This window comes from Sturnira hondurensis, unplaced genomic scaffold (genome assembly GCF_014824575.4).
Source record: "Sturnira hondurensis isolate 20B ecotype Veracruz unplaced genomic scaffold, ASM1482457v3 Scaffold0016684, whole genome shotgun sequence".
In the NCBI taxonomy this organism is placed as follows: Eukaryota; Metazoa; Chordata; class Mammalia; order Chiroptera; family Phyllostomidae; genus Sturnira; species Sturnira hondurensis.
Genome location: NW_028089315.1, coordinates 4,223,415 through 4,236,316, shown reverse-complemented (window position 1 = coordinate 4,236,316; position 12,902 = coordinate 4,223,415). Strand labels below are relative to the sequence as shown.

Sequence of the window (12,902 nt, the reverse complement as noted above, 5' to 3'; positions counted from 1 at the left end):
TGTGACTATCCATTATCTGGACACGCTTCACCTTGTCCCATCGCCATGCCTTTGCAAGGAATGACTTTTCCCCAGTGACCCCCTTGCCAGGTTCCTATTCATCTTTGAAGATCCAGCTCAAATATCACATCCTCTGTGAAACATTTCTTAAGGGCAAGATGATGCTCATTCATCTCCATGTCCCCAGCATCGGCACAGAATGTTAACAGAATGTGTAGTGAGTGAGAAAGTGAATGAACAGAGGGACAGAGCGAGTATCTCATAACAGATAAGAACATGGGCTTTATGGTCTGGCGAACCTGGGTTCATGGTCCTGCTTCCTGGCTCACACCTGGGTCAGGTTACATCATCACTCTGAGACTTCTTTTCCTCAGTTGTCAGATGAGAATAATGATAGTATCTAACTCAGTGGGTTCTTGTGAGAATAAAACGACATCCTGTTTGGAAACCCCTTCACCTCATGAATGCTAAGTGATAGGCAACGTTGATCGAGTTGTTGTACAGTTTTACTTTGATTGCACTGGAGAGGCTGCGGTTTGGCTCAGTCTGGCTGGACTCAGTACAATTGTATTAGATGGAAATATTTTGGCTGGGGAGCCATGGAGTTGTCCTGGCCACCACCCCATTTTTAAAGAGAGTAAATCTACAAAAAAGTGGACTCCAACAAACTGGAAAACACTACGTAAATAGAACTTCTCCTGGAACTTAAATTTTAGGGGAAAGAGACAAACCACAAAACATAAACAAATATAAGCCTTTTTAAAAATTTGGAAACTTTGCAAATATATTCTAGGGGATGATCTTAGCCCTACTTTCTACCTAAATTTCTATGCCTTTGCACAGTGGCAAATACAGACTTTGGGGACTGAATTCAGCCTACGGGTTGGTGATTTGGCACTGTTTAAAAAAAACTGAAGTGGGTATGAAGATGAAGTAAAAAACTGTTATGAACATTTTCAAATCTATACCTATTTAGAGTGATTAGTGTAGTAAATTTCCATGTAGCTATTACTCAGCTTCAATAATTAGCGATATTTTGATATTCTGTTTCATTGTGCTTTACTAGAGTATTTAAAAACAAATGCCAGATATCATTTCACTCATAAATATAACAATGAAACTACAATCCACTATTACATCCAACAGATGCAAAACTGATTTTTCAATATGACCTAAAACCCAACCTGTGTTGTTTTCCTAGATTGCATCAATAAAGTCTTTTACAGTTATTTTGTCTGAACCAGGATTCACACACAGTTTACAAACTGTGTGTTGGCTACATGTCCTAAGTCTTTTGATTTCTAACAGCTCCCCTCCTTTGTTTCCATGCCATCTGTTTCCATAAGAATCTTTAAATAGATAACTATTTCACAAAAACATGGGTTTGCAGTTTCTCTTGAAAAAATGGGAAGATGTGGCAGCCCTGGCTTACACTCCCATGAGGCAGCGCTTGGTGGCAGTGCAGTAGAGACTGCAGCCTTTAGCCCGCGCAAGTGCCTCTAGATCCCCACAGTCCCCTCTGGTCCCTAGTGCACGAACCAGCTTATGGCCTCTGTGCTGCCGACCCAGCCCCGCTGGGCCTTGTGCTGGCCACCTGTGACCTACACATTCATCTGTTGGGCCATGAGAACTGAACCCTGAGTGATGATGCTCTTCAGGTCCAAAAACAGGCCCAGTCATTAGGTAAAAGTTCAGTTTTCTGTACTGTATCATTTAGGGGAGAATGTAAGCTGAAGTGTTTAAAATTTTTCAGCCAAGAAGGAACAAGATTTAATAAAAACTTGTTAATTAGCCTAAAACTTTATGATTTGGCATGGCTCTTTTCTTGATCACTCCAATTAATCTACTGTACAGCATTTCATCATGGCAATATCTTTTTTTACCTGTGTGGAGGTTTGATCCTACAGAGGCCACTGGACAGGGTGTCATAAGACTTGAATCTTGATCCTCTATGACAAATGAATGGGCCACTGTTTTGCTTCTCTGAGGCAACTTGTTGAGTGGAGGTATTAACAGCCCATCTCTCAGGGTGGTTGTGAAGTTCAGATAAAGTAACAGATGTGACATTAATGTGTAAGCTGTGTTGCCCTGCACTTAATGTATTATTAAGCACTAGGCTATGTTGCATTATGCATAGCATCCTCTTTCACACCTCCACGAAGTGACTCTGCTGTTCTCCCTCCCTGGAGTGCTCTGACCAGAGGGGAGAGGGAAGGGAATTTCAGGGGGAAAGGGGAAAGGTTTACAGGAACTAGTATAAAGGACACATGGACAACGACTAAGGGGGGTGGAAATGGGAGGGAGGTGGAGAGCACTTGGGGGGGGTGGTGGGATGGGAGTAAAAGACAGAAAACTGTACTTGAACAACAATTAAGTTAAAAGAAAGAATCAATTGCTAGTCATCTGTGCCTCCAACACTTTGTATAACTTTTGTCACACTGTATTAACACCATTTGTTTACATCTCTGTCTCTTCAAGGTTCTGAAAGTAAACGCCAGCTTATTCAGTGTTTGGCACACAGCAGACTCCCAGTAAATGTCTGTTGAAATAGATTGTATTGATTTGAATAATTATTATATGAGTGCCTGTCTTGAAGGACAAAGTCAATGTCTAAATAATTCCTTAGTTACATCTGATAACTGCCAAACCTTGGCCTTGTTAAAAGCTGATGGTGGAGATGATGGTGATGAAATCTTTATAAAAATAGTTGCATATCTTTCAATATATCATCTGATTTCTTGAGTATACTATAAGTAATTTGAGCTCGCTAACAATGAAAGAACCTACATGTGCAATGCCTATCATTAAGTGTTTTCTTTTCTTCTGGGGAAAACCTGAGCTCCCAGCCATCATTTTGGCCCCAGTTATCCGACTGTCTTCCTTAACTTGGAGCTTCTGGCTCTGTTACAGCTGGTTTGCCATCCACCCGGTCAGCATGAACAACACCAACCACCTTGTGAACAGCGACAATATGGGCTATGCATCTTACCTTTTTGAGCAAGATAAGAACACAGGATATCTACCTGGACAGGTGAGAATTTATGTTAATGAAAGCTTTATCTTAATTCATTGAGTATCATCATTCACACTCTGTTCAGAATAGCTGATTCAAATTTTCAGAGTATAGTGTCTTATGGACATTACATACTGATATGCTTGAATGAAAAGAATTTTCCATCTTCCTTAGTAGGGCAAGGAAGTTCAAAATGACAAATAAACTTTGTGTCAGAAGCTACTTACATTGATGGCTTCATAATGTTACAATTAGTTGAATAAAGGAGGGCAAGTTTCAGTTTTTTACAATATATATATAGTAGTTTTTATCAGATTTGGAAGTATGACAAATGTATTGATGTTTACTTTTGTTTTCAGAGTTACAAAAGCATTAAGCATCTTCTTAATGGTGTAAGAGCCTGAGTGGGGACAGGCAATGTGTCCTTTCCACGGTCCAGACTTTCCTCTTTATGGTGAATTTCTCTCAAGAGCTTTGCTTTACTTTCCTGTAATAAGGCCTAAATTGGAGACAACCCTCATCCATCAGACTTGTTTGTAGCTTTGAAACACAGTGAGTGACAGGCCCAGATATAGGAACCAGGGATCCAGCCCTGTACACCAGGAAGCTGCTCAAGTCTCTGTAAATTAGAGACCACAGAGAGATGAATGAGAGGAGGGACCTTGCCATGCTTGACACCAGCATCTAAGCCCTGAATGCAGAAGAATACATGATAGGGTGAGAGCCCTAGGCCCTTGACTAGAATAATGCTCTGTTATAAAGATATTGACCCTGGGAGCATCTGGTCTGATCTTATAGCTCCTTTCTTGACTAAACTGTGCATATTTTTTCTTCATTTTAGCCTGTGTTTTAGGAAAAAGGAAGGTTCTCATTTATGATCACTGGCTGGGTGCAAGGTATTTTGAAATAAATAATCTTTTTAGCATCATGATTTCTGATACTTGCTTAAATTTTGAAGGAAACTTATGACATTAAAGAAGGAACAGTATAAACAAACAAAATAGAAATGGACTCATAGGTACAGAGAACAGTGTCACCTGTCAGAGGGGAGAGGGGTTAAGGGGCTGGGAGGAAAAGGTAAAGGGATTAAGCAAAAAGTAAAACAAAACTCATAGAAACCAACAACAGTGGGATACCAGAGGGAAAGAGGGGTGGGGGCAGGTAGGAGAAGGTAAAGGGGGGCGGGGTAAATGGTGGTGGAAGGAGACTTGAATTTGCATGGTACACACGCTATATACAGGTGCTGTATTATAGAATTATACACTTGAAACCTATATAATTTTATTAACCAATGGTACTGTTACCGAACCAAGGGTCCGGGGGGGGGGGGCAATACTTGGCCCACCGAGGGATGCCAAAAACTGCTGCAGAAAATAGGGACCCCTCCCAAGGACGATACACTAAAATCTTAAGGTCCTTCTGTCCGCCGCCAATTGGAAACACATCTCTCAATGCCNAAGATGCAGAAGCTCAAGCCTGGAAGGTGGATGCTGTATTTAGGTTCCGTTCTGCGGCAGGAAAATCTGGATTCGCTCTTCTCCTTTTAAGCCAGCGGGATATTTATTTTTATAGGGCAAATGCTCCTTGGAGCTCTAGGTACACCACCAGAGACAAGACTGTCACTTGAGCATTTTGTAATTTGTTGCTGCACCTGTGCTCCTTGTCAAAATGCTTCTGTTTGAGGCATACACTTGAAACTGTCCTGCTCGAAACAGCTCTATTGGTAACTGGGATGTCATGAGTAATAATAATATGTACACTCCCAGTAATGTGAGCCTTTTCAGGAGTAAGACATTTTCTCAGAATATTGTATGCCCCTCTTTTTATTTTGTGCAAATGATTTCGAATAGTTCACCAAAGCAGATTGACTGTTTGCACTTTTTTTCATTTATCTTTAGAGGGGAAGGGAAGGAGAGAGGGAGAGACACATCAGTGTGTGGTTGCCTCTCGTGTGTCCACTGCTGGGAACTGGCCTGCAACCCAGGCATGTGCCCTGACTGGGAATCAAATTGCGGTCATTTGGTTTGCGGGCCCATGCTCAATCCACTGAGCTACACCAGCCAGGGCAAATGTTCACATTTTTAATTGAAGTCATGGGAATAAAGAATAAAAGGCAATTGGCTGTTCTTTTGGCAGGGACCGTTTGTAGCAGCTTTTGCCTCATCAAATCTAGGAGACGTGTCCCCCAATATTCTGGGCCCACATTGTGTCAACACGGGAGAGTCCTGTGAAAACGTCAACAGCACTTGTCCCATCGGTGGGGTAGGTAATTATGATAGAAATCTGTTTTTGTATCTCATTTATATTTTATGTTTAAATAGTCACCATTGATTTACAAATATGTTTTCCTCAAGATTACTCTGGTCTACTTAATCTCTATTATCTGCTCTTCTTAAAAGCACCTACTAAATTTCAGTTGGCTAAAGTTATAATTTTCCATATGATTATGAAGTTTTTTTGAATGGTGAGACAATTTAGTAAATGTCAGAGATTAAGTATCCTTCCCCAAATTTGGACTGTCTGCAACGTTTCACCTTGGCTTTTCTGCAGTCACAGGCTAGTACCCAAAACTCCCTGCCTGACACACTTCTTGCTGCTTATGAAGTCTGTTGATTTTTTAAAACAATATAAGATCAGCCTCTTTTCTTTGAAAATTACAAAATTGTGCTGTGTAAACTCAAACAACATAGAGCATAGAGGGGTAAAAAGTGAAAGTCCCCATTCCCCTCCCTCCTCCCCCCCTTGTCCCCTTTCCAGAAGATCCCTATGTACCATCTTCCTATGTATTTGTATATGCAGCCATAAACAACATTTCATAACTCATTTATTGATTTTTTATTCATCCGGGATTTGAGTTTTCCACCCAATTTATCTTCATCTTTGTTTTACGACTCTCTGTAGGTCTGTGTGGTAAGTTTCAAAGCTAAACCAGGCTGTGTCATCATTCATTTAATGGCTTCCCACTCCCTGAAGCCCATTCAGATTTTTCCTCTAAATGAACAGATGCCCGTTTCTGGATTCTTACTCTTTGTATTTAAAGAACATTTCACTTGTGATACTACTTTTATTAAACACTAGCTCTGGGCTATTTATTCTATTCCAATCAACCCCATGAACAATATAGGTTTAGCAATTATATTCCTCTAGTATGTGCTACTATTTTTATATAGAAAGTGTTCCTCTGTTACCCTTTATTTGCAAAATTTTCACACACTATTAATTTATAAGCTTTGATGATTACTTATTGAATTCCAAAATTCACAGATGAAATGGTTCAAAAGTTATATGCAATGGAGTATGTATCAACTAATCTTAATGTCTTCTGTTGAAATACTTAATGGGGTCATAACACATAATGTTGACTAAAAATTAACATTTAATATTGAATATGCATTATGATTGCAATTTTGATAATCAATGTATCATAGCAAAAAGACAAAGTAAAACACATTGAATTATTGACTATGGTTTTCTCTTTTTGGTACTATTATAAGTAGGTTTTATTCTAGTTATTTTTATTTATTATTTTTCTATGTATACATTCTGTTTTTTTTCTACAATGTGCATAGATTACTTTATAACCAGAAAAAATTACCATAAAATCGTACCCTTCCTCAGTAGAATTCTGTTTTTCTCTGCTCCCCTTCATGCATTGAATTTGCTTCCAGCGTGTCTGCCAGATGGAAAAATTCTCTCCCATCTGATTGGATCAGTTTATGTCACATGCCCATCCCTGGACCAAAACAGGTGCTGGGGGATGGTACATTCCAGACTGGCTTAGTCTGGAGTTCTGACCAGTCTTCAGCAAGGCACAGGGCATGACCGTGACTGCGTTAGACTAATCATGAACTAGAACTGGGATCACTGGCTGTGAGGGAAGGCGGCTTTCTGAACAAAGTCAGGATTCACATAAGGAGAAAGAGGGAAATATGGCAAAAGTTGCCATGTCTTCTGCTTTAATGTGGTTTCTTTAAAGAAACACTTTAATAGTTTTTTAGGAATCGATATATGCTTGTTTTAAATTTGAGCAATTTGTAAATTTTCAGAAAATAAAACTATATAAAGGAGCACCCTCTTACCTTACAATTAGCCAGTTGAAATTTTAGTGAGCTTCTCTCCAGACAACTTTCTATGTGTCCATCACGTACATACATGTAAAATTTTATATAAGTGGATCATGTAATTTTAGTGTATGACCTGCTTCCTTATTTCTAGCAAATATACTTTAAAACATCATTTAAAATTACTCTGTAATTTTCAGTTGTAAGTACCAGTTAACCAGTCCCCTGCTGGGTGACTCTTTTCTTTCCCTGCCTCTTTTCTTTCTTCACACTCTTCCCCTCCTTTTTTTCCCCTTCATATAAGCATGTTGTGGTTACTCTGCTGGTCGTACATATTTTCACATGAGTAAGAGTTTCATCTTAGGCCAAATTCTTAAAAGTGAGTTTGCTTTCGAAGAAGAGCCCAACACATGCGACGACGCCTTGCCCCAATGCTCCCTCAGCCAGGTTTCCGCCCACAGAGCCCCAGTGGCAGCTTCCCCAGTCTCTCACCAACACCGGGACTGTCAGCCGTTCATCTGTTACCCACACAATAGGCAGAGTTGTCTGTGCAGCTTAAACTTGCACTTGAATATTTGTGAGATTGAACATATTTTTGTGTTGAATGGATATTTACATTTCTTTTTGTGAACTACCTTTTTTCACCTGTATGTCATCATGTACCCATTATGGTGATTTTTTACTTTTAGGTTTTTCCAGCTTCAGTGAGATATGATTTACACATGACATTGTTTCATTTTAAGGTTACAATGTGATGATTTTGATATACCTCTAGGATATTTTTTACTACAAATAAGAGCTAACTCAGTATGGATAAATCAGAAAGTATTCATAAAGATACTTTTTCTTACCGACTTTAAAGCTCCTAATATTTTAAAGGCTTGGTTTGTCATAAATAGTGCAAGCCCCCTTCCCCCATTTGCCACTTGTCTTTCAGCCTTACTCGTATTTGGTTTTCCATATGAATGTTTAGAGTGTTTAAGGTGTCAGATTTATTAAGCCTGTTCTATATCATTTTAGAAGCGTCTTTCATACCCTTCAGACTTTAAAATATATTCACTCATAGTTTTAATACTTCTGGCTTCATTTATAATAGTTAAATATCTAGTTAATCTAAACATTTTCTGATATAAGAAATAAGGTACAGAGTCCAATTACTTACTGTTTTTCCCCCAAGGGTCAGCTAGTTCTTCCAATGTACTTTTCATTGAATTTCAGTTTAAGGCGATCATGAGCAAGAACCACAGGCAAGAACAAGCAAGCGACGTGTGCAGCGCGTGGAGACACGTGGCTTTAGGTCTCAGCCACCTCTGTCGTCTTCGGAAAATCCTCTAACACGCCCAGGCCTTATTTTCTTTATTTTTTAAAGTAGGTGCTGGAATAGATGATTTCTAAAGATATTTGCCTCTCCAATTCCATGAACAACTTTGTTTTTCATAATATTTAAATTGAGAGACTATCTGAAAAGAAATGCTGGAATATGTCTTAAGAATAGATTTACTTAAATTCACTCGTAATTTTCCATTTCTTAAAGCCATTGCCTTTTTCGCTAAGAACGTATTGTGTCTCGTTCTGTTCCAGGCTACCATGTGCATGGCTATGGGGCCTGGACAGGATATGCTCGACAGCACGCAGATCATAGGGCGGACCCTGTACCAGAAAGCAAAGGTAAGCTGGGCATCTGGCTTCTTGCATCTTCATTTAAAGTTGTTTTGGAAAATCGACCAACACTCTTCGTTAGGAAGTCAATCGTTGTAAGGAAGACAACAAGAGCTCAAGCTGCACCGAGGCCTCTGGAAGACGGGATGCTGTTATGTGGCAGTTACCAAGGTTGCTTTCACAAGCCACGCTGGAGTCTCTCCGACTGCTCCATCCAACTGCTCACAGCAAGTACAATGAAAACCAAGTCATCAGGAAGACATTTCACTTCAGCCAGAGTGGTTGCTTCGGACAGTGGGGTGATAGACTGTGGGTTTTCAATTCCTGCGCTATCAGACCTGACCAGACTTCCAAACTCTCAGAAGTCAGTCAGGGCTTTGCCTGCCGGATCACTTAGCTTTTCCTTCAGCGAGGAGGCAAAGCTGAGCAGCACAGCACACCCTCTTGCAATTTGGATTCAAATACGTTCTAGAACCTCATCTCCAGTGAGATTGCTATGATTTACTCTACCCTCTTCCCTCTCCTAAATTTTTTCTTCCATTTTTCCCAGTGGTATATGTCAACTTCTATGGAGACAGATTTTTGATGGAAAAGACAAAGGATGAGCTGGAGAGCTGAGATATCTCTGATAAAGATAGTTAAATCCCTTCCTTTTTTATAGCTGGCTTCTACCTTTGTTGTGCACACACACACTAAGTGTGTGTGCACAAGTAAATATTTTGTTCGAGGGCTGTAAGATGTTTCAGGAGCAATTAAGGAAGAACAAAAGCACCTTTTAAAACATCGGACACTAGCCAGCCCTAATTGCTGTTGTTTCTTTTTAATTACAGTGGTATTATCAGTGGATCGCCCTCAATTAACATTCTATTGAGGAAGTGCACCTGTGACACAATTTGGTTGCAGAAATTTTGTTACCTCTCTGGGCCTGGGAGCCACAGAGGTTTGTCCCACATTCTGCATTCTTTTCCAGCAAGGCACAAGCTCCCTCTTATGAGGGGAGGCTGCAGCTGGTGTCACTCGTCTTGAGAGCTCCCAGGTGGCTGCTGAAACGGGGGGAGGCTGCGTGGAAACGAGTTGTGTGTCAAGCAAAGGGACTTGCGCTGAATCAGGATTTAGCTATATTGTATGACAGATCAATACAAACAAGTATTTTGAAACATGTTTTGACTCACACAAATGGACCAAACTGAACAAAAAAGGATCATCAGAGAGTGGATGGGGTGTTAGGGGAGCTTATGCAGATTAAGTGGGGCCTGAAGTCTTTCCAGCCAGCCTAGGGCCCCAGCCCTGCAGGAGGTCTCAAGGGTTCTGAGAATGTCTGATGATAAGTGCTTGTTCTGGCAAAGAAAGTAATTTGACCCTCTTACTTCTACTCTTAAATTTTTTTGACTGTCTTTCAAGTGAGACTGGGGCCTTTGTGCCACAGCCTGGATCACTACTCTCTCATCTTGGGGGGAATAGACACAGGTCAGCCATCCAGGGCCTTCAGTCCTCAGGGAGGCAACAATTGGTAGAGAGATCCACCTGGGCAGGGGCTAATTCTAAGCAGCTGGCAAAACCAAACTCAGCTGGCAGGTCCTTTTCCAAATTGGTGCTTATTGGGTACAGGGGTAGTACTCATTTTAGCTTTTTGCTCATAACAGTTAGCCACTGTGTGTTTTCTAGGAGCTGTATGCCTTGGCCTCCCAGGAATTAACTGGACCCGTGACTTCAGCTCACCAGTGGGTGAACATGACTGATGTTACGGTCTTGCTCAATTCCACACACGCAGTAAGTGTCGCTGACTCACACTGTTTATGCCACAACACTAAAGCTCTGGGCTGATCTCATTATTAGTGGAAGTTTAACTCCTGTTTCTTTTTTTCTTTCCTTGTTTTCATTTTGTTTTTGAAATCTTTCCTTTAGGTAAAAACATGTAAACCAGCACTAGGCTACAGTTTCGCAGCTGGCACCATCGATGGAGCTGGGACCTTCAATTTTACACAGGGTGAGGTACAGTCTAATGAACTCTGTGGTTCCAGGTTCTGAAGCTTCATGGCTGTGTCTCCTAAGAGAGTTTACTTGTAGCCAAAAGAATTCTATTTTTATTTCTAAATTCTGGGGTGTGCAGATATTCCAGGTTTGTGCATCATAGCTAGGTTTCCCAGGCAGGGGTGTCTTTTGTAACTCAGCTTTCCATTGATTCCTACAGAATCAGAGACAAATTCTCTATGCATTTTAGTCTATGAATGAATAATTTTAAATTGTCCTTGGGTAGGGGTGGAGTTAGGGGTGCAGAGGGGACTAGTCCCTGTACCTTCAGCAATATGAGTCAGCTCTTCCAACTTGTTAATTAGTGTCTCTCTTTTCCTTATTCCTTTATTAAAGCCAAAATTCCTCAGGGCAGAGGGCAAAGGCCTTTAGGAGCCTAATGTATGTGGTCCCAGGTCCTCTTTCAATGTGTATTTCCACAAATTTATAACTGATTATTTTAGGTTTTATAATTTTATCCTGATTATTACTGTAATAATAGTCATTGTAAAGTACAGACAGTAAAAAAAAATGAAGGAATATCACCTATAGGAAACAAGATGGCCTATTTCATTCTCATCTTTTATGTATGTATATTTTGGAACCATTAATTAAAACATTAATTAACAAAGTTACCATTGGATATATTTGGCACCATCTTTCCTCATAATATTTCATTCACTTTGGTCTAATTTTTGAAAATAATAATTTTTAATAGCTTTATTGAGGTATAATTCACATGCCATACAATTTACCCACTGAAAATATTACAGTTCAGTAGTTTTTGCTATATTTATAGATGTGTACAACCATCACCAAGGTTGATTTTAGAACATTTTCAGTACCTCGGAAAGGAACCCTGTGCCCTTTAGCTCTTACAACCTTTTTGTCCCCAACTCTCCCAGACCTAAGTAACCACTAATCTTTCTGTCTCTGTATTTTCTTATTTTGGACATTTCCTATCAATGGGATCATAAACTATGTAGCATTTTGTGTTGCCCTTTTTCACTTAGCATCATGGCTTCAAGGTTCTCCTATGTCGTACCGTGCATCATTACTTCATTCCTTTGTGTATGACTGAATATTTCACTGCATGGTTTTACCAGAATTTGCTTATGCGTTCCCCAGCTGATGGGCATTTGGGTTGTTCCACTTTTTGGCTTTTGTGAGTTATGCTGTTATAAATGTTCATGTGTAAGTGTTTGTGTGGGCATGTATTTCATTTTGCCTCTTGAATATATACCTAAAGGTGAAATTGCTAGTTCACATGGTAACTTTATGTTTAATCATGTGAGACTATTTCCAAAATGGCTGTGCTATTTTTCATTTCCAGCCAATTTAAAATAATATATGCTTTTAGAGAGGGGAAGGGAGGGAGAAAGAGGGAGACAAACATCACTGTGTGGTTGCTCCTTGTGCGACCCCTACTGGGGACCTGGCCTGCAACCCAGGCATGTGCCCTAGACTGGGAATGGAACCAGTGACCCTTTGGTTCTCAGGCCAGCACTCAAATCCATTGAGCCACACCAGCCAGGGCTCTAGCCAGTGTTTTGAGGGTTCTGATTTCTCCACATCCTCATCAATACCTGTCATTCTCTGACTTATTTTTTTACTTAATCTCTTCATCTTTTCACCCAGCTCCTCAACCTCCCTCCCCTCTGACATCTGTCACTGTGTTCTCTGTATCTATGAGTGTGTTTCTATTTCGTTTGCTAGTTTATTTTGTTCATTAGATTCCACCTATGGGTAAAACCATATGGTACTTGTCTTTCTCTGACTGGCTTATTTCAGTTAGCACAGTACTCTCCAGGTCCATTCATGCTGTCACAAAAGGTAAGATTTCCTTCTTTTTCCAGCTGATTGGTATTCTGTTGTGAAATATACCACAGCTTTTTAATTCACTCGTCTACTGATGGGCACTTTGGCTGCTTCCGAGTCTTGGCAATTGGAAATAATGCTGCAATGAACATAGGGTGCCTGTATTCTTTTTGAATTAGAGGTTTCAGGTTTCTTCAGATATATTCCCAGAAGTTGAATCACTAGGTCATAAGGCAGTTCCATTTTTAATTTTTTGAGGTAATACCATACTGCTTTCCACAGTGGCTGCACCAATCAGCATTCCCACCAATAGTGTCAAGGGTTCCCTTTTTTCCACAATA

At 40.2% G+C, this 12,902-nt stretch overlaps 1 protein-coding gene across 2 annotated transcripts in view; it reads left to right on the top strand.

Annotated features, from left to right (window-relative positions):
• Positions 1-12,902, top strand: part of ASAH2 (N-acylsphingosine amidohydrolase 2) — a 70,575-nt gene that overhangs the window by 27,724 nt on the left and 29,949 nt on the right. For both annotated transcript variants that reach the window (XM_037066922.1, XM_037066923.1), the window contains exons 8-12: positions 2,911-3,031; positions 5,150-5,275; positions 8,656-8,742; positions 10,399-10,503; positions 10,639-10,720. In XM_037066922.1, the coding sequence (XP_036922817.1) occupies positions 2,911-3,031; positions 5,150-5,275; positions 8,656-8,742; positions 10,399-10,503; positions 10,639-10,720 (521 nt within the window). The remainder of the gene's footprint in view (positions 1-2,910; positions 3,032-5,149; positions 5,276-8,655; positions 8,743-10,398; positions 10,504-10,638; positions 10,721-12,902) is intronic.